The 21,114-nt window shown below is 46.7% G+C and overlaps 1 protein-coding gene across 5 annotated transcripts; it reads right to left on the reverse strand.

The window, feature by feature from the left end:
* Positions 1 to 913: 913 nt before the first annotated feature.
* On the reverse strand, positions 914 to 20,359 carry MIS18BP1 (MIS18 binding protein 1). 5 transcript variants are annotated; one of them, XM_053381801.1, is made up of 17 exons: positions 20,257 to 20,359; positions 18,162 to 18,937; positions 17,358 to 17,483; positions 16,038 to 16,492; positions 14,660 to 14,742; positions 13,858 to 13,988; positions 13,029 to 13,119; positions 12,367 to 12,524; positions 11,544 to 11,710; positions 8,813 to 8,921; positions 7,124 to 7,892; positions 6,592 to 6,755; positions 5,957 to 6,105; positions 4,219 to 4,364; positions 2,812 to 2,893; positions 2,023 to 2,092; positions 914 to 1,218 (listed from the first exon to the last, which is right to left on the reverse strand). In XM_053381801.1, the coding sequence occupies exons 2-17, from the start codon at positions 18,781 to 18,783 to the stop codon at positions 1,127 to 1,129; spliced, it is 3,414 nt and encodes a 1,137-aa protein (XP_053237776.1). In that variant the 5' UTR covers positions 18,784 to 18,937; positions 20,257 to 20,359; the 3' UTR covers positions 914 to 1,126. The 5 variants fall into 5 exon arrangements, with proteins under 5 accessions (XP_053237776.1, XP_053237692.1, XP_053237863.1 ...); XM_053381717.1 differs by having other exon boundaries at positions 16,038 to 16,495; XM_053381888.1 differs by lacking the exon at positions 4,219 to 4,364 and having other exon boundaries at positions 1,119 to 1,218; positions 16,038 to 16,495.
* Positions 20,360 to 21,114: the final 755 nt, after the last annotated feature.

The following is a 21,114-nucleotide window of genomic DNA, read 5'->3' on the forward strand; positions in this document are numbered from 1 at the left end:
TGACGGAAACCAGAGTGCACGAAAACACTGTTTACCTTCCCGCCGCAGCGGTCCCTATTTATCTACTTGTACTGACGTGCTTTTGAACTGCTAGGCTGGCAGGAGCTGAGAAATAGTGGCAAGAGCTCACTCTGTTGCGGGGATTCGAACCGCTAACCTTCTGATTAGCAAGCCCAAGAGGCTCAGTGGTTTAGACCACAGTGCCACCTGTGGAAATACACCAAATAAATAAACTGACCCATGAGATGGTAAAAGCTTGCAGCTCCATTTGTAATTTTAAAAATAATTCAATTGAGTAAACAGTACTTTTAATATACCAGACATGATTCTACATTAAACTAAGTTACACACAGCAACTTTGCATATGTAGAATGCCATTTCCCACCCCCCATTTTTTTCAATTCTTTCAAAAATCTCCACTCCCCACAATGACTTCACATCTCTCAATTGGGCTAAACTTGGAGAGTTAGGATGCAGCTCATGATTTTTATGAAAGGCACCCACTTTCCATCACCATTGGGCCTCCACCCACCCACCCTTAGAGCAGACAATGTCCTTTTACTTCCCAGAAAAGGCTGCTTGGCCTATTTCATTCTTAAATTTTAAGCTGCCAATTAAGATCTGCAACAGACACACCGCGTACACACAGACAGTACAAAGGGTACACTCAACATTTCCAAAACACTTAAAAGCCACAGAGGAAACAGGTTTAGTACAAAAATATATAAGCGCTATTCTTTGCTCTGTAAAGGAAACGTAAACATCATTTTGATATTAAACGCCACGTTTGGAAGTTTATTGTACAGTAACTTTTAAAAACATTATTTTGCTTCTTAAAGCCAAATAGTTCCCTGCAGCTGATGCCTCTCTGCATGAGACCCCTCCACCAGGAAAACAGAGCAACCACAAACAGCAGCAGCAGCAGCAGCAGCAGCAGACATCTTTGTATTCTGAACACCTGAGCAGCACCTTAACACAGCTCCAGAAAGATGGAATGCAATACTCTAAAGCCTTTTCGTAAGTCATAGAAATAAAGGCTTGAGAAACACTTTTGGCTTTGTGAAGGTGACTTGAGACCTGTTAGCAAACTGCCCTTTGCAGATGCAGGCAGGCAGGCGGCTGCTGCCTACGTGGAAAAATACAAGTCCTCTTCTTCATCGGATAGCATCTCTTCATCCTCTTGGAAGAGCTGCCCTGCCCCAGCTGGAGCCAAGGTGTCTAGTGCAGGAGGAGAAAACCTGAGTTACCAGAAGGATCCCATTAGAGCAGGAGTGGCTAATCTATAGCATCCCTCCCCAGCTGCCCCTGATGACAGATCGTAGTCTAAAACATCTGGAGGATCCCCTGTGTTAGAGGCAGGATGGGCTCCAACGAGATTCTCTTTCAAGGTGAAACCTTTCCGCCAGCTCATGAAGAGACTGACTGATATTGGACGGAGAAGATGTTCCAGGCAGTGAAAGGAGAGACTACTCCAAATCAACTGACATGGAAGGTGCCTTTTCAAGGCTGTGAATCCACAAGAATAGGAGCCTCTAACTTTGCTGCAGGCAATATTCATATAAATGTATCCAGGGGCAAGTTACAGACTTCAGCATCTAAATGTGTTCTTTGGGAATTTACTTGGTCTAAGGCAATGCACTCAGAAATAGGTCAGCAGCAGGAAATTGGTGCCTCTGTACAGTATTTAGGCACTAGCAGGTTCAGCGAGAGACTCATGGGCCCTGCTTCCTGCCCCTTCTCTCCACTTCCCTATTGGTACCTCTCAAGCGGGAAAACCTTTTCACACGAAGCCAGTGCAACTCCCTTCCTACAGCTGATAATGAAAATGGGACAAGGGCCTTGCGATCCACAGAGCAGCACAATCCACTTCCCCCAACAGGATGGGGACACCTGTCCGCCATGGGCTTCTCTGGTTGCTCCCTTAGTGCCAGCACACAGATAGCCAAGGGACCCCCAAACGCCAGACTCCTCTTTCTAGAGACCTGCCCCAAACAGTCCAGAGCAAGTAACACTTATGCTCACCTCTGATATGCTCATCAAAGGCAAAGACGGTCGTTCTTCGAGAGTTGGGAGTGGTGAACACGGTCCCAGCCTGTGGAAACAGAGGAAACATTATTTCTTGCAGACTGAAGCTTCACAGAGAAGCTCGGAAACACCAGAGTGCTCAGAGCAGGGGCCAGCAAACTTTTTCAGCAGGGGGCTGGTCCACTGTCCCTCAGACCTTGTGGGGGGGGGGTAAAACAAATTCCTATGCCCCACAAAGAACCCAGATATGCATTTTAAATAAAAGGACACATTCTACTCATGTAAAAACACGCTGATTCCTAGACCGTCCGCAGGCCGGATTTAGAGGGCGATTGGGCCGGATCCAGCCCCCGGGCCTTAGTTTGCCTACCCATGGCTCAGAGCCAGCACTAGGACAGAGCAGGGCATTTTCAGAGAGCTGAGCAGCCTTTGACATGTTCACTCCTTTTCTGTGCTTGTTATTGGCAAAATATGGATGGAGCTTAAAGACAGGCAGTGGTGAGTTCTCCCCACACCAGGAGTTCACCGGATCTGTCAAGCAGAACCACAAGAGTGCCCAGTGAACAGGGTGAAGGAGCACTTCCATGGAGTTCCCTCTCTTTATCCCATGATTGTAATAAGGGAAGTGTTGACATCATATCAGGATGACGGGCGATATATAAATGTAATCAATACATAAAATAAGACAGCAAGGGCGAGGGGCTTGCTCTGGTGAGTTTTGGGAACATTGCCTTTTCCTTTCGCTCTCAATGGAGCTTGGCGTGTGCTGCTCAAGTGGAATCGCACCTGTTTCTTCTTCACGTTGTGCCAGGTGCGCTCCTTGCCTTTGATGTTCCTTTGCAGATGGAACACACGCTTTTCGTAGTCCCTAGAACATAAAACAAATTGTCCAGTGAGTTTCTAACCTGCCCTTCACCACAAGATCTCGGGGCAGGATACAAAATAAACCTTAAAACAATAGCAACATAAATCAGTTTACAAAAGAAAGTAGTGGGGAAATCCAAAATACAGTGTGAATCTTTAAAAGGCGGATTGCTTCAACACTGCCCTGCAAAGGACCGAACAAGCAAATGGGTTTTTACCCGGCACCCAAAGGAGAAAAGCACCAGTGCTTCCAGAAGGACAGCTTTCTCCAAAACACGACTCCACCAACACAAAGAACGCCCTTTCCCACATCATGGCCTAACAGACGCCTCCCAGTGGTGGAACAGCGAGGAGCCCCATCATCACCACCTCAAGACATGGGCAGCCTAATGAAGGGAGTTGCTCCTTCAGTTATTTGGGTCCCCAGTCTTATAAGCCTTTATAGGTCAACACCAGCACTCTGAATTCAGCTCCAAAGTATATAGGCAGGCAGTGTAAAAAGCCTTTTGGAATCCGTCTCACTGAGTTTTAATAACCACCCTAGAGGACAGCAAGTGTTCATTTTTGCTACTTAAGAGGAAGCCTGGCTAGAAAGGGAAGGCAGGGCCATGGGGACAGCTGTGTTTTCTTGCTGCCTTAAGACACTCCCCATCCCAAACCTGGCTTTGGGTTTAAAACTATGCGAGGGTTAGGTTCTGGGGTTTCACACGCAAAGGCAAAATCACAGAATGGAAGATCCCAGTAACTGCCCAATGCCTTACGGGGCTCTGGGAAATTAGTGTAAGGTGTCTGGGAGATCTCACAAGAGCTTCTCTCATCTTCCCTTGCATGGTAGAGGACCCAAAAGCTCTTTCTGCAGCAGGAAAACGCAGTGCAGAAAGATTTCAGAGCCCCCTGCCTTGCTTGATGGGCTGTGGGAAGGTTGTGTGAGACCTCAGGGAGCCCTTCCTATTGTTCCCCCTCCCCAAAGCTGCAATTGCGTAAGTAAACCATGTATAAGTTGTGGGTTTACTATGCTCCCGTCTAGCAGCCACTTCTTAAAACCCCTTGCTCACCATCCCATAAGCCCCTCACTCACTGCCAACAGCACTTTCCAGCACAGCGGAAATCTCTTCTTGCTTGCCTTTCCCACACCCCCTACCACACGCCCAGTTCAATTCCAATTTATATGTCCATCTGGTAAAACTCTGCTATACGAGCGGCACATGCATGCTTGGATGTTAGACCCCTGGCTAGGAATCTTGAGGAAACTGGAATCTTGGAGTTGGGTGGGGGTGCTCTTCCAAGCTTCACGCCCTTATCTTATGAGAAGCCACCTGTAGTACACACCTGTCCAGGGATTCCAGCATGCCAGGGCTGATGTGCTCACACTGAGGGGTCTTCACCAATGGAAAGATGGCCGAAGAGGGTGTGATGGGGTGGCTGTCTTTCAACTGGAAGACATCTTCCTCTGGGACGGTACGAAACTGTGGTAACTACAGATCACATCTTTGTTACGGCCCCCCATAAGACAAGGCCTGGCGGGCGCTGGAAGACTCTTCCTAACCCAACTCAGCTCCTCATTTGTCACCTACGGTGCTCTCTACCGACCACAAATGTTTTGGCAGTGGCTGACAGTTAAGCTCTGGGAGAGGAGGCTGGCGTTACCACCTCACACAAGCCATGCTGACAGCAATAGTGGCACGGGCAGACTGATGACCAGAGAACTACGGAAAGAGAGTTCAGACTGATGCTATGGCACAATCTCCCAAACTTGTACTTGATACAATGTATGTGGAGAGATGATTTCCAGAGCCCATGGGTAAAAAATTTACAACTGAAAATTACGGCAACGGGAATCTCCCCATCCAAATTACTAGAGCAGGATATAGTTCCAGCTAAAAGAACAGTAACCTGTAAACTAGAGGAGATGGACTTGCAGCAGAAAATGGTCTTGGGCAATGGTACCTGCTCACCTCTAAACCTTGGTTTATTACCCCTCTTAAGGCTCCCAAACTATTTGAATTCCTTAACTTCTTCGGCTCATAGATATTTCTTTGTAAAGGCAAGATTCAACACCTTCCCATCGAACGTGCTGAGAAATAGATTCTCCAATGGACAGATATCGCTCTTATGTGATTGTAATTGTGGGGCACCGGAATCGTTGCATCACATAATTTTTGATTGTGCTTTTCACTCATCGGCCAGGAGCAAGTTTCTTGCTCAATATCTAAAGGGAATTGCCGATGATACGAATGAAGCCAAACTGAGATATCTATTAAATGATGATGACCCCCTAAGATCACTCATGGTTGCCAGATTCTTGATCAGCGTCCTATCCCTAAAGAAGAGAAACAGACTCCTGTGCGGCTCGGATAATCTCTTTAAACTATAATCTATGTTTTAGGATGTAATTAGGTGATTTCACCATTGATGTCTTCTACTAATTTATGAGTAGAGGGCGATGTTTATGTTACAAATTTATTGTAATGTATGATGTTGGTCTTTTGTTTTTGTTTTGCTTTGGTTCTTGTCTGTTTTTTGTAAGTCTTGGCGGTTTTAAATTTGGAGGTTTAAGTACATTATGTTGGTATGGGAAACTGTCGTGTGATGGGCCAATGGCCGTAATAAAGATCAATACAATACAATACTGATGCTAAAACCCCAAGGGGACAATGCAGGTACACCGTGGAGTGAGGGGAAAGGAGAGGAAGGGCTCAAAAGGCCCGAGGAAAAGAGGAACATGTAAGTGTGCTTCATTTGATACCCAGAAGTCCCTTGGGAGTATCTATAGCCTTTGCAGGACTCCACAAAACTTTGATTGATTTCAGAAGCCAACCAAAATTTGTAGTCATAATCAAAGCTGGCCTGGAGAGACAAGGTCTATCCAGACATCACACTGAGCTCTGGAGCATCTCTGAAGCCCAGCAAGAGCCCAGGGATGGACCCTTTCCCAGCTTCTGAGCATGGAAAGAGAGCAGGGAGCCTTCAACATGATGAGGGGGTGGGCAGGAAATTTATGGACCTGCCTAACAGATTGCACCCAGGAGCACTTTTTATTGCTTGGGATAAAAGGTGCAAAAGTTACCTTTGTGTTCCTGTTCTGAAAAGGGGTTGTAGCGAAGATGTCGTCGTGGTTGTCCTTTGGCATCTGTTCCAGGAAGTCCCGCATCTGCTGCTTTCTTTTCAGCGTTCCCACTTTTGCAACAACGGCCACTGGCTGCTTCGCCCCCTCCTCTGCCAACAAGGGTGACACACAAAGAGAGCCGTCAGCTGGGCAGGGGGAAGGACCCACCTCAGAACATTCCCGCCACCCCTCTGAACCTCAGGTTTCCACTGTGGAGTTATATCCCCACCCTCTACTTGAACTGCAGCCTAAAAACATTGCTATGAGTTATGTATTGAGCTGGAGTTCCGCCCCTTGGCCCAGAATGTGGGTTTTACATACCACTTTAAAGGCAGAATTCACAGACAGATAGAATTCTCTCTCACCTACCCCTGCTCCTTCCTGATGTGTTCGGAGCGCACCTCCGTTCTCTAAAGGTCAGACTCAAAAATCAGTCCTTTCTCCTATTAAGCCACTTCAGGTGCCCCTCCTACATTCCCACAAGAACAAGCAAGCGGGAGAGGGGAGCAGACAATTGCTGGCTCTTGCAGGGGCTTCTGCTGGCCTCTGCATCTGCTCCCGGAGCCCGGAAGACAGGCACAAGGCCCGTCCTGTACCTCTTTCTTCCTTTCTCCGCTTGGTGGTCCTCTTTGGGGCCCTCTTGTGGCTTTCCTGCTCTTCCATGTACCTTTGCTGGCACTCTTCAACAGATCGTGTCCCCACAGCCGTTGACACAAGCAGCCAGAAGTCACTCTTGTGTTTGGGCAAAGAAGCCAAAGCCCTGCAAAACACAGAAGACCCAGTGAAGCCCAAGCCCTCCGTTGCTCTTTGACTCCCATTTCAATTCCTAAAGGAGGCCTTGCAAGCCGACACCAGAGGCATCAGACAAGAAAGGAGAAAACGTAGGAATTTCCAGGGAGAGGTGAGGATGGAGGGGCAGCGGGAGTGAAGTGAGGACAGCACACGATGAGCACTGAGAGGATGAGCGCAGGAAGGTTTGGAAATGACTTTGTTGGTTACGGAAATTAGGGACCTGCAGGCTCCACTATTCTTGCACTGGAGGAGCAGCTGAAACCGGAACTGGGAAGAGCTTTCATCTCACAGCTCTGGGGGTGGGGGAGCTTAATTCTTACCAAACACCGCACTTACCTGTGTAGTTTCTGCAGTTCCTTTTCAGTCCAATCTCCGTTAACATCTGGGAAAGAATCCCCACCCTTCCCTAGTAGCTTCTTCCCAGGCGTCTTTCGGGGAAAAGCCAAGGACTTGGCAGTATTAGAAATTTCACTGTTGGCTCTTTGGGCCTTCAAGTTTTCCCTTTTCACTTGAAACTCTTTAACACTCGTTTCACTTTCGGACTCGGATTCAGGGCTGTACTTCCTGAACTTTGCCATCCTTCTGAGTGACCCCTGAGTACTGCTAGCCAAGTCTGGAGAAGTTGGCTCTTCCAACTTCTTTTGCTTCCCAGAGGGCTGAGCAACCCTCCACTTTCTGCCTTGAGAAGGGGCTGGAGGAGACTCTGACCCTCTTGGCTCCAACAGCTGCTTCCTCGTCTCACTTTGCTGTCTGTTGGGTGGCCCTCTTTTGAGAGTGGGCTGGACCTTCCTCCGGATACACTGCATTTCTTCGCTAGATTCATCTTCGCTTGGCATGGAGCTTTCGGCTAAACATCTTTGGTAGCAATTTGCTTTCGCTCCCTGCGCCAGCACGTTTTGTTTCCTCCTGGGCTGGCTGCTTTTTCTGGAGGCCTTTTCATGCAGCTTTTTATAGTTCAGTGGCGTCAGGGTAACAACAGCCTTCTTCTTGCGAGCATCAGCGAGCGTGGCTTCATAGTCACTTTCTTCAGAATCAGAAATAAAGCGCCAGGCATTTTGCTTCTTGGCAGGCTCAGTTTGTCTGGTGGTTTCAGGTCTTGTTCTTCCTAGGGAAAGCAAAACAAAACAAAGATTCTCAAAAGACTCATAGAATCTCTGATTTGGAAATGGTCCTCAAATCTTAATCCAAACTCTTGCACAGTGAAGCTAAATGAGACACCCATCATGCAACAGAATTTCTCTCCATGGGCAAGACAGAAGTGCAATGGAGGCAACACTGATAAAGCTGAAACAGTAACTGGATGGATGGAAATCATTTTGTAAATAAAACTGTAAGTCTGACAGTCCAACTGTCTTCCCATCAGAGAAAAACAGAGATAAGAGCAGAATGCCTTGGCACATCCCCTGCAATGGGAGATAAACAAAATGCTTTCAGGTCCAGCCCACCCATATCACCACCGCAATTAAAGGCAGATTGTGGAGATGTCACACCGGACAGCACAAGAGCTCAGCCTCCTACAAACAGCTTGAGGCAATCCAGATTTTACGAGGAAGACAAACACAAACGCGCACACATTTCCCACCCCAAGCACTAGCCAATCTGACCTGAGCAAAAAACCTTCCTAACCCCCTAACAGTTTTTTGGCCCTTTCCGGTACTTCCAGGTCGCCGCGGGACATAACCTGAAAGAACGTAACATGAGGTATGACTGTATGAGTCAAGAGTGTGATGCAGCAGCAAAAAAGGCTATTCTAAGCTGCATCTTCAGACTTCTAATGTCCTGATCAAGGGAAGTCATAGCTCTATTTTGCCTTGGTCAGGCCACAACTGCAGTCCTGTGTCCAGTTGCGGGAGCCACAATTTAAGAAGGATGTTGACAAGCTGGAGGTTTGTAAGCAGAGGTTCGATAGCGACCTGTCATGGATGTTTGAGGTTCCTGCATTGCAGGGGGTTGGACTAGATGACTCTCAGGGTCCCTTCCAACTCTACAGTTCTATGATTCAAGGACAGGGTGCACTCTTTTTACCTTTTGCTTGGCTTGGAGGTCCTTCTTCACAAGCCTTCAAGCTATCCTCTCTGTTTTCCACGTGGGACGTGATGTTGCGCCTGTCCTGACGTCGTGCGCTGCTCACTGTCTTGAGAAACAAGGCAATGAACGTAAGCAAAGGGAGACACCAATCTTCAGACAAAGACTCCACACGCAAGAGACGCTTTATCTGGGTTAGGTTAGGAAGGCATTAAGGCTGCCTTCCATGAACACCTAGTTACACAATTAAAGGTAAAGGTAAAGGTACCCCTGCCCGTACGGGCCAGTCTTGACAGACTCTGGGGTTGTGCGCCCATCTCACTCAAGAGGCCGGGGGCCAGCGCTGTCCGGAGACACTTCCGGGTCACGTGGCCAGCGTGACATCGCTGCTCTGGCGAGCCAGAGCCGCACACGGAAACGCCGTTTACCTTCCCGCTAGTAAGCGGTCCCTATTTATCTACTTGCACCCAGGGGTGCTTTCGAACTGCTAGGTTGGCAGGCGCTGGGACCGAGCAACGGGAGCGCACCCCACCGCGGGGATTCAAACCGCCGACCTTTCGATCGGCAAGCCCTAGGCGCTGTTACAAACGTTTTAATCAGGGAAAGAGACACATGTGCAAGACTGAACAAGACAGTGACCTTTGACCTTACATATACAGCCAGAATCCCACTACGAATATATATATTCCCATGGAGCTATAGGATCTCAAACTGACCTTGGGAGCCAGTCAAAGTTTGTGGTCATTACCAAAATTATTTCAAAGCAAGAGGATCTTATCTCATTTTTAATATAGTTCTTCATGTTACAAAAGAGAAATACATACACAAGAACATCAGAAGGTGTTACTACCACCCTGAGATCTACGGGTATAGGGTGGAATACAAATTTAACAAATAAATAAATAAATAATAATAATAATACAAATAAGCTACCAAAAGCTTTCTCCTTTACAGAGCAAACTTAACCCAGGCCCCACACTGCAAGGTGAAATACAAAATGTGACAATACAATTAATATAAACATAATAAGCTGTCAAAAGCAGCATCTCATCCATTACCCTGAGCTTCAGAGATCTCTGAAACCCTGTCTGAGGTCAGGGATGAATCCTGACGAGCCCTCAGGAGAATGCAAGATCAGGCAGATCTGTTCTCCCAGTGGATTTGCGTCCTGCACTAAAGGGCCCTTGCCATAGCTGTCAACGTTTCCCTTTTTTAAAGGGAAATTCCCTTATTCCAAATAGGATTCCTCGCAAGAAAAGGTTGACAGCTATGGCCCTTGCACCCACCACCAAACCCAGACACTCTCAACTTCCCAGCATTTTATTTGCTTCAGGTTAAGAACTTAGCTTCAGGATGAGAACAGAAATCACGCGGTGTCAGTGGGAGGCCCCATGAGGTTAAGAACAGTTTCAGGTTAAGAACAGACCTCCGGAAAAAATTAAGTTCTTAACCCGAGGTACCACTGTATTTTGTGTTCTCGTGTGTATTTTCATGCTGTGACCCACCCTGCGCTATTCGGACAAAGGGTGGTTGTTGTTGTTTAGTCGTTTAGTCGTGTCCGACTCTTCGTGACCCCCTGGACCAGAGCACGCCAGGCACCTCTGTCCTCCACTACCTCCCGCAGTTTGGTCAGACTCATGTTTGTGGCTTCGAGAACACTATCCAACCATCTCATCCTCTGTCGCCCCCTTCTCCTTGTGCCCTCCATCTTTCCCAGCATCAGTGTCTTCTCCAGGGAGTCTTCTCTTCTCATGAGGTGGCCAAAGTACTGGAGCCTCAGCTTCACGATCTGTCCTTCCAGTGAGAACTCAGGGCTGATTTCATTAAGAATGGATGCGTTTGATCTTCTTGCAGTCCATGGGACTCTCAAGAGTCTTCTCCAGCACCATAATTCAAAAGCATCAATTCTTCGGCGATCAGCCTTCTTTATGGTCCAGCTCTCACTTCCATACATCACTACTGGGAAAACCATGGCTTTAACTATACGGACCTTTGTTGGCAAGGTGACGTCTCTACTTCTCAAGATGCTGTCTAGGCCTGTCATTGCCCTTCTCCCAAGAAGCAGGCGTCTTTTAATTTCGTGGCTGCTGTCACCATCTGCAGTGATCATGGAGCCCAAGAAAGTAAAATCTCTCACTGCCTCCATTTCTTCCCCTTCTATTTGCCAGGAGGTGATGGGACCAGTGGCCATGATCTTCGTTTTTTTGATGTTGAGCCTCAGACCATATTTTGCGCTCTCCTCTTTCACCCTCATTAAAAGGTTCTTTAATTCCTCCTCACTTTCTGCCATCAAGGTTGTGTCATCTGCATATCTGAGGTTGTTGATATTTCTTCCGGCAATCTTAATTCCAGTTTGGGATTCATCCAGCCCAGCCTTTCGCATGATGTATTCTGCGTATAAATTAAATAAGCAGGGAGACAAAATACAGCCTTGTCGTACGCCTTTCCCAATTTTGAACCAATCAGTTGTTCCATATCCAGTTCTAACTGTAGCTTCTTGTCCCACATAGAGATTTCTCAGGAGACAGATGAGGTGATCAGGCACTCCCATTTCTTTAAGAACTTGCCATAGTTTGCTGTGGTACACAAATGTAATTAATAATAATCCAAAGCTTATCACTCTCCATCTCCCGAGAGTCCAGAACCCACAGAATTACCCTACTGCATGAAAACCGTTAAAGTCTCCAGTCATTCCAGAACAGGGTTAACTGTGAGGAGAGTGGAATCTTACAGGAGTCAAATAGTTGGTGCCTGTTTTGGTCACAGTGACATTCAGCGCCTGATCGACAAGCATCCGTTCCCCACACCAGAACTGCATAGGGGGCTTAACCTGCCGGCCGCTGCGGGTGCAACTTCTGTCAGTTCTGCCGTTCTGCAGAGATGTTTGTGGCTGCACACCTGTCAAGACACAAAAAGGCTCCCTTCAACAACAGCTTTCTTCCCTTGAGTCGGTGGAGCTGCAGAACTGGATCCAGCTCCAAATCGACCCCCCTGTTTGCTTAAGGCAGCTTCTGTGTCAAGCGGCTGACTCAGTCGGCATCCACGGGGAAAGTGAAGAAGCTACCCTGGGCTTATTTAGAAAGGATAATATAAAAAGAGGGTTTTCTGCGCTTTTAGCAACCACCATCTGAACAATCTGTGTGCTCTGCTTGGCTTAAGAAGCGCTCTCCCGGGCATTTCTCTCTCCTTCAAAGACCCATGGAATGTACACGCCTGACCTCCTTCAAAGAACAACTCCATAGCCAGTTATGTCAATAGGCAAAGATGCCCTATGGAACAGTCAAATGGTTGCATGTCTCCTATCCCTTAGTGGGCCCTGGGACAATCCAGCAAGAAAGAAGGCAGAGGCTGAAGGAAGGCCATCCCTGACCCAAGCCACAGGGGGAGGCCTCCGTTTTTAGATAACCAAGCATTGGGGGGTGGGGGGGAGGAGGGGACGGGACCCGGCTATAATACATGCTGGAAAACAAGTGAATATTATTATTGATCCATCAATCAATAAAAATATTGGGCTTTTAATGTCCTCTGAGGCCTAACAAAAGAATAACACCTACCAAGCTTGCTATTACTTTGCAGTGTTGCCACGTAAGTGGTGTTTTTCGTTCTAGATTTTCTCTCAACTTTTCTGGGCATGTCTTCTAAGCCCTCCATCTCCACAGGGTCCTCCCTTTCATTGCTATCCATGCTTGCAGCGAAGGCTCTCTGTTCTTTCCTAGCATTGAGAGGTTTTGTTGAAAAGAAGGATTAATTCACTGAATCTCTTAAGAAGGACCTTTCGTGGATACAAAACTTCTATGAAACATTTAAAAAACCACTGGCATCGTCAATTAACCTGCAGCAGCTGCTTTCTGAAGCCGTTTAGCAGACTTGGCTGCCCACAAAACGCCCAGAGCTGCTTGTTCCCCTTTCGCACAGAGCAAAGACACAACCCCCACCCTGCCCCAAACCCATGGAAGCGTCCTAGGCCACTGGCAGCAGAATCACTCTGTAAAGAAACTGGATCAGGGAAAAGGGATTGAATAGGTTGTTGGATGCCACATGCAAAATACGTATTGGCAGAGCACCTGCTCTGCCAATGACATCCCCAGGGAGGGCCCTTTCTTGAAACCCAGGAGAGGCACGGCCAGCCAGCAAACACTGAGCTAGAGAAACCAGGGGTCTGACTTGGAACAAAGCAGCTTTCTATGGCACAAATATTATTTTCAGTGGCATTTACCTCCTCAGAAAACGAAGAAGATCCTCAACATACATTTTCCAGTTTTGTGGAATTCCAGATTCAAACCTCTTTATGAATTTAGCTGGCATTCCTGTTCGAAGCAAGGTATTACAATGTATCAGAGTAAAAAGAAAACCTTATGTGTCAGTTGTCAGAAACATTTGGCAGACCCAAACACAGATGTCATTCCATTTTCTAAAGTGCCTCAAGAAAATCCTTAAAATTAAAAGCATCCAGTACCGGGAGCAGGAAGCGCACATGTGCAGGAAAAACGTAAAGGTCAGCAAAGGACACAAGTTAAATGTGATGAACATGAAGGTCTGGGCAGATTCTTATAAACTAGAATTTATAAGAATTCTTAATTTTCCACACACCCACTTTTGATAGTAGAGTAAGTTTAAGCTGTCATGAAACTCAGATTAGAATTTTGTGGTACAGCACCATTTGAGGTGTGTACCTTTCAATGTCATATGACTTATGCACACCACATGAGATCCCCTGTGGCCCAGGACAAGAGGGGAATTGGCATTCTGCTGGCTTCCCACCGGTGTAACAGCCCAGCTCCTACCACCCTCAAGGGAGGAAGGTAAAATCACATTGTGCGTCACCCAAGACCTGAAAGCCTGGCAGACTGCAGCAATTTGGCAGATTTGGCATCGAAATAGACCAGCTGAACCTGTGGCAGCAGAGACCGCAGGTCCAGTCCACATGCTGAAGAAAGCTCAGCATCCCTGGAGAGAACAGAGGGTGAAGTCCGCCCCCCCCCCCCACTGAGGAAGCCTATATGAATCCCAGCCTGTCCTCTTCTTTCTCAGTTAAGTTATCATACCTTCTTTCTTCATGGTGCTTGCGTCAACGCCCCCTTCTAACTTGTAGACGTTTCCAGATGAAGTTCTAACTTTGTTGGGTGCCATTCGTTCCACAATGGCATTGCTATGCCAGTAAACGCCGTTCATATCCCTGAAACCAGAGGGAGAGGACATAACAAACAAGTGCTCCGTGGTTAGCTAACAGAGAACCTAAGGAAAAACTGAAAACCACCCCAAGTCACAAGTAACAAAAGTGAATCAAGGCCTTCATTAGCTACTGGGCTTTTTATCTAATTGGCATGCAAGACTGTATGCAGAATTGAGGTTAGATAGACTGGGAAGCCAGAGTTGGTAAATTCTAGTGAACAGATGTACAGGAGAGAGATACCATATTCTCTTAGAAGGGAATTCAGCTTGTATCCATAGCCAGTCTGCAATGCTGCAATAATTCAGTCTGGATTATTTTTCCTTTGCTTCAAGGTTGCTGAGCTCATATGGTTTATTCCGTTTTTGAGGACGGTGGCCAAGTCATCTCTCTCCAAAAGCGGCCCCCTAGCTGTCAAACCATCCAGAACTAGAAACCGGTACTCCCAGCCACCGAGCCTTCAGAGCCAATGCTGCATCTAGCAGAAGCCTCCTTCCCATCTGCAACCAGGACTCAGCTGCTGGCTCTGACATTACAAACAAAAGCAGCAACCACTCACACCCTCTTCCTTCTTCCTAATACTAGTCCTTGGGGCCACCCAATGCAATCGAGAAGCAGATTCTAGTGCTACGCAAACAAAAGACATCTGAACATAGCTGAGAAGTGAAGTTGCTTGCCTCCGTTTTCCTTCCAGGCACACAGCGGTATTGTTATTGATCGCCTTGATTCTCCATCCACTGAGGCAGACCATCTGTTGTTCCTTTACAAAGTTAGGGAAACCGTTAAGGGCCACAATTATTTCTACAGAGTTCAATAAACCGAAAGCTGGAATTTAAGCACACCATTGTGAAAACAGTAGCGGCCTAGTCACATGCTCCCTTCACGCCCTGGTATTTAAATACAACATCGGCATTCAGTGCCAACAAGGCTTGGCCTCAGATACAAAGGACTGTATCCCATGTTAGCTCAAAGACCTCCACTTGCTCAAGAGAACTTCTCCCTTCCTTGTTCAGGGGTTTCCCCAGCCCTCCAGAGCAAAAAGAGGGGCACAGGAAGAGGCGAGGGAGGGAAAGTTCCACTGCACAAGCAAAAGTTATTACCCCAATGGGATGACTTCATTGATTATAACCCTCTGGCTTTGTAGAGTCAAGCGTACGCAGTTTGCGCCAGTATGTCGCATTTAGAGGCCAGAGTGCATGAGCACCTGCACCATCCTACATCTCATGTGCACGCAAAAGTGTTTGGCTTCTGGTACTAGAATGAACCTGGGAGCAGCAGCCTTCACCCATGAGCTCCCTTGATAAAAGTAGCACTGAAATGAACAGGGAATCTATTACCGTACAGTAAGCCTGCAAAATGCGCAGAGGTTACATCCCAGGAACCACTGCTAAAGTCAAAATCGCATGTAGTCTAAACCCATTGGGTTTATTGGAGGGTGAGACTGCCAGTCATTTTTCCTGGAAACCCACCCCCTTTAATGAGTTTTTTTTATTGCCACACACATAAAGCTGAATGTGCACAAGTTAAATACATGTAAGTTGTGGGCTTCCTGTATTACAGAAATTTATAAACCATCACTGAACAAGTCATTGGCAGAAAAACAGATCTATTCAAAATAAATTTCCCAGAGATTCACCAAGGCCCTTTTAGAACGTGGCTCTTCGGGGGGGTTTTTTGAGTTGGGTTATTGTCTTTGGTTTGATTTTATATATTGTGGTCTTGATTGTGAACCGCCCTGAGACCTCCGGGTATAGGGCGGTGTATTATTGAATAAATAATAATCATAAAATTATGATACTTGTTGTTTATCAATTTCACAACATTTAAATGTGAAAGTGTCTACAGAGCTATAGTTGCGTTTTATAGAAAACATTATGCATTTTATGTACACTCAATTCGGCAGCTTTGCTGTCATCACTGATTAACCATGCACATAATCTAAATTAAGCAGGGTGCTTACTGAGCCATTCAGACCTCCCCCTTCTCATTAAGAGCACCTGAACTGAAACCACCACCAAAAATGCTTTTGATTGTGAATAAGAGACAACCTCCTACCTCCTCGTTTGTGTCATCACTGCTTGAATTTGCCCCCACTTGTTTTTGCTTCCTTGGTATTTGGACTTTTGGAGTAGCAAAAATAATATCGCACAAACGTTGGGGAAGCGTCTGAGGCCCAGCCTTCAACTCCTGCTGCCCTCTTGGGGCAGGTTTCTGACTGGACTGATGTGATGTTCTTCCTTCTTCAGGAAGTCTTCCAGGTTCCATTTCTTCCAAGGTTTCCCCAGGCTTAACAAGATCAAAGCTCATGTCTATAACATTCACTCCCATGCTAAAAGTTTCATTGTCCAATTCAACCGGTTCCACAATAAATTCATCATCCTCACTGGCAGGAGTGTTTAGACAATCTTCATTAAGATTATTTAGTTTTTTGGGTGAACTGGATACAGTTAAAGGTTGCTTCACTGCTGGTGAAGGAGGGACATTTTGCTTGGTTTGGTAAGATGAAGCATCTACTACACAGAACACAAGAACAACTCAATTGTTATCTGACATTTCAGTGTTCATTAGCACATTCACACAGCCACAATTTTGTCTGCTATCGTTATGCTATTTGCTTTAATCAGTACAAGTCTCTCTCCAAATGGACCACACTGTAGGCATTTACAGGCTTCTCTTGAACATCTCATCATAAAAGGGTTAAAACCCGCAAGGACACACTTTACAAGTTCCAGATTCAGTCCCCAGCACCTCAAGGAATTTACTACTTAAACTTTTAAAAAATCCAACCTCTGGGCATTCAGAGCTCCAGCAGCTTCCAACAATATATTTTTATACCTTTCATAAAAAAGTACACAATAAAAATGGTAACATTATCTTCCCCACGTAAAACCAGAAAACACCCCTCTATTCCATCAGAATTAGGGGCTGTGGAGGTGTCAAGACAGGTGAATGGAAGCAGTGACGGAATTAAAGCATGACCCCAACCACTTGGCATTTCGTTATTTGTGATGTCAGCTGGCTTAGATAACTGTCAACCCTTTTGCTCCACCAATGAGTCATGCAATCAGGTTAGGAAGCTTTGATTATTGCCATTTTAAATATCAGAGACCTTAAACAACTGCCAAATCATATTCGAGTGCTGACTACATGGTACCTTTTGAAGCTTGATGGGAGGATAACTAGAGCAATCTTTCATTGTAATGCTTCACAAACTGAATCTTAAAGGCATCAAAGAATGACTCTGGACAGTAGTTCTCATGCAACTGCAAAGTGCTTCCTTCCTTCAGTGTACCCCAGATGTTTCTGTTGCAGACTGAAAGAGTAAGCATTCCCGGGACAAACATACAGCCTGTTGTGATTTCTGTGGAGAAGTACCTTTTTCCAATGGTTTCTGCTGCAGCTTCTGCTTTACACGTGAGAAAAATTTGTGAGGGGATTCCAAAACTGGAGGGCTCATTACTGCAGAACAAACATTTTTGTTCTTTGCAATATGGCTGGGCACTGAAATGGGAAAGACAAGAGAAGGATTTTAACAAAGGTATATCAGCAGCCTCTGGATTATGGGTTAGAAATAATGTGCATTCCACAAGGCTCTCTGTTTAAATTTGCACAACATATAACCTCAAGCAGTGGGAAACTACTCTCACTGAGGAAACTTAGATACGTTTCTGAGGGATCCCAGAGCTACTTAGAACCTAGCTGAAAAACTCTGGTTTACAACTTCTATTTATTTTGAGTTATCTGACCAAGCTACTCCCCCCAGCACCCACAGAGAAAAGTCAGTTGTACTGTTGGCAAGCTGTCTTTGCTTGAATAGTTGCCAATAGCCTCCATAGGTGCCTTAAACGAAGTCAGACTTTCCGCCACTGAGCTACAGCCCTTCCCCAAGGGCAGACCTTTCTGCAGAGTTGGTGGTGGGAGATAAAATTATTCAAGACTGTGTTACAGCAGATGATTGCATGCACAACAGGACTGTGACTGGAGTGAAGAACATAATGAGCAAGAAGTATAGTACAGTAGGGCGAAAGGAGCCAAAGGTTAAAGGTAACCAACGAAATGGAAACAGGAGGTTTGCCCATTGGTAAGAGGTGAAGGGCCATGTTTGCAACTACACCCCAAACATCTAAACATGAAGCTTCTGTTAAGCAACATTTTCTAAGAAGAAGTGATAAAGCAAACCTTGTTCTTCCCTGGCCTTTCCAAGGGGCTCCTCAGCCAGCCTCTCCTTTGGCTTATCATCTTCAGCCGTGGATTTTTTGCCTTGTCTTCCCAAAGGGGCATGATGCCTTTCAGGAGTGAGGATATAATCTGTGGTAATGTCTACATTTAACAATTTCTTCTCTTGTGACAACTTCTGCTGTTTAGCAAGAGCTGCCCTGGTCTTCATTCTTGCGAAGACTTTTGCTGGAGACTCCAGGGATAATTGCCCGCAAGCTTTACGTTTCAGGGCCGCATTCCCTGTCGGTGGCACAGCTTCCGGTTTCGGACAAGAGGCAAGCGGATTCAGTTGTCCTTCAGACACTGGCTTTATCTCGCTGAGGTCAAGCAATTCTTTAGCATGAGTACCACCAGCTATTAAAGTGGACTGGAAAACGTTTCCTCTTTTGCCATCTTTTTCCAAGCAAAGATTTGGGCCGGCAGGAACCCCTGAAGGCCATGTAGTTTTCTTCATTGCTGAAGTAGGAACGCAATCCGCTTGAAATTTCCCAAAATCTTTTAACGGCGTACCTCCAGGGATGTTGCTTAGGAGAACACCTTTCAAAGACATTTCTCTTCTTCTAGGAGAAGGAAGTGGGGACATGGCTGTACCTTTAAAAGATCAAGGGATTCCAATCATCTCAATAAAACAGGCATTGCGTCAAAAGTAAATGCATTAAGGCCTGTTTATGTAGGTGTCTTTTTTAATCACGTAAAAAAGAGGATTTGAGTGTGTCTACTTTTTCTTCGCATCCTACCTGCAAAAGAAGCATAATTGTTTTTGTTTTTAATTGATGGTCACACAAGAAAGAGTAACATTGTTTCTATCATAGCTATCAGGCAACATGGGCTTGGTGACAATGAAAAACCAATGGCTACTGTCAGTTATATTTCAAAATATCATGCAATTGTTTTAAAGCCCCTCACATTCAGTGCAAAGAAATCGTATCAAAATTTGTAGGCTACACCAAACATTACACACTTGTTTTGGTCCTAATGAAAATGACTGTCCCATCATGATAGGCTGCCCCCCCCCAGTATGTCCACTATCAAAGTGCTTCTAAATGCAGCACCAAGAGAATCAAGTCTTTTTGTCTTAAGACAGTCTTTAAAATAATCTTTCCCCCAATTTTTTTTATAAATAATAATAATTCCAGTAGCACCTTAACGACCAACGAAGTACGTATAAACTTTCTGGGTATGAGCTTTCGTGTGTATACACACTTCTTCAGATACTCTGAAGCAGAGGTTGCTACAACCTTGCTGGCCCTAGTAGGACCAACTTGGCCAGTTAGCCCTAGTGATCATTTGATGTCTACTGACTGGGTTTTTGTCCCCCCCCCTCCCCAAAATGACCCCTGAATTTTTGAATTTGATTGATATTGATGCTGCATTTTATGCTGTTTTTAAGTCGCATTGTAATCAATGTTTTATATTTGCTGTTAGCAGCCCTGAGCCCGGTTTTTAAACCAGGAAAGGCGGGGTATAAATAAAAATTTACTATTACAGTGGTACCTCGGGTTAAGTACTTAATTCGGTCCGGAGGTCCGTTCTTAACCTGAAACTGTTCTTAACCTAAAGCACCACTTTAGCTAATGGGGCCTCCTGCTGCTGCTGTGTGATTTCTGTTCTTATCCTGAAGCAAAGTTCTTAACCCAAGGTACTATTTCTGCGTTAGCGGAGTCTGTAACCTGAAGCGTCTGTAACCTGAGGTACCACTGTATTTATTATTATTATAACTGTTGATGACTGCTAAGGATGGCAGTCCAACAGGGAAGGAACCAATAATAATAATAATAATAATGATGATGATGATGTTATTATTTATACCCCGCCTAACCTCTGGGGGACCAAGAGGCCTGTCAGTTTTCTTTCATTCCCCCTCCCGTCCGCTCCTGCGAGGCAGGCAGGCAGGCGGGCGGGCGGCCCTTCCTTCCTTCCTTCCCCGACCGCCTCTTCCCTCCGCGGCCTTCGAGGGGTCTACTCTGAGGAGGAGCTGGGCCGGCGCCGCCGCCGCTTCCCTCAGGCCGCCTTCGCCCTCCTCCCGCCCCTGAAGGGGAGGCCCCAACTTACTCACCCCCCGACCGAGCGGCCCCGACTCGCGCCGCGTCTCCCCTCAGCCGACGACCGTTGCCCGCCGCCAGCTTCGAATCCGGCGCCCACGACGCCGATTGGCTCCCCTGGCGCGAGGCGGCGGAAGCGGAAGCCCCTGGGCGGCCATGTTGGAACCTGGAGCTCCGGAGGCCGAGGGGAGGCGCGGGACCGGGCGCGCAGGCGTATATTGCCTTTCTGGGCAGTGGGCGGGGCTGAAGCAGGTGCCTCGTCATTCGCTCGCCGGCTCTCCCCCCGTGGAACGTTGGGGTGGTTCAGGCGGAGAGGCGGCCTGGGAGCGCCGCTGTCTCCCCCCTCTGCTGGGCGATGGTCTCGCCCGGAGGCGGCGCCGCGTGTGCCTTGCAAGGAGCGCCTCGCCCGCTCGCCTTGGAGGCGGAAGGACGACGGAGAGGCAGCGGGATCGGGCCCAAGGGGGGCGCTGCCCGGGCAGCAGAGCAGAGCCAGCATTTCTGGGACCCACCCAGAGCCCTCTCCTCCCTGAATATATAGATATATATATATATGGGGGTGGGTGGGTGGATACCGTATTTTTTGCACCATAACACTCACTTTTTTCCTCCTAGAAAGTAAGGGGAAATGTCTGTGCGTGTTATGGAGGGAATGCCTACGGGTGGCATGCCTACGGATTTTCCTCCTCTAAAAACTACGTGCGTGTTATGGTCGGGTGCGTGTTATAGAGCGAAAAATACGGTATATACACACACACACTTTTATTAGCAAAAACGTGTGTGTGTGTGTGTGTGTACGTGTATATATATACGTATACACACACAACACACACACACACATATATATATATATACACACACACATTTTTATTAGC

The sequence above is a fragment of the Podarcis raffonei genome, chromosome 1, assembly GCF_027172205.1.
Source record: "Podarcis raffonei isolate rPodRaf1 chromosome 1, rPodRaf1.pri, whole genome shotgun sequence".
Taxonomy (NCBI): Eukaryota; Metazoa; Chordata; class Lepidosauria; order Squamata; family Lacertidae; genus Podarcis; species Podarcis raffonei.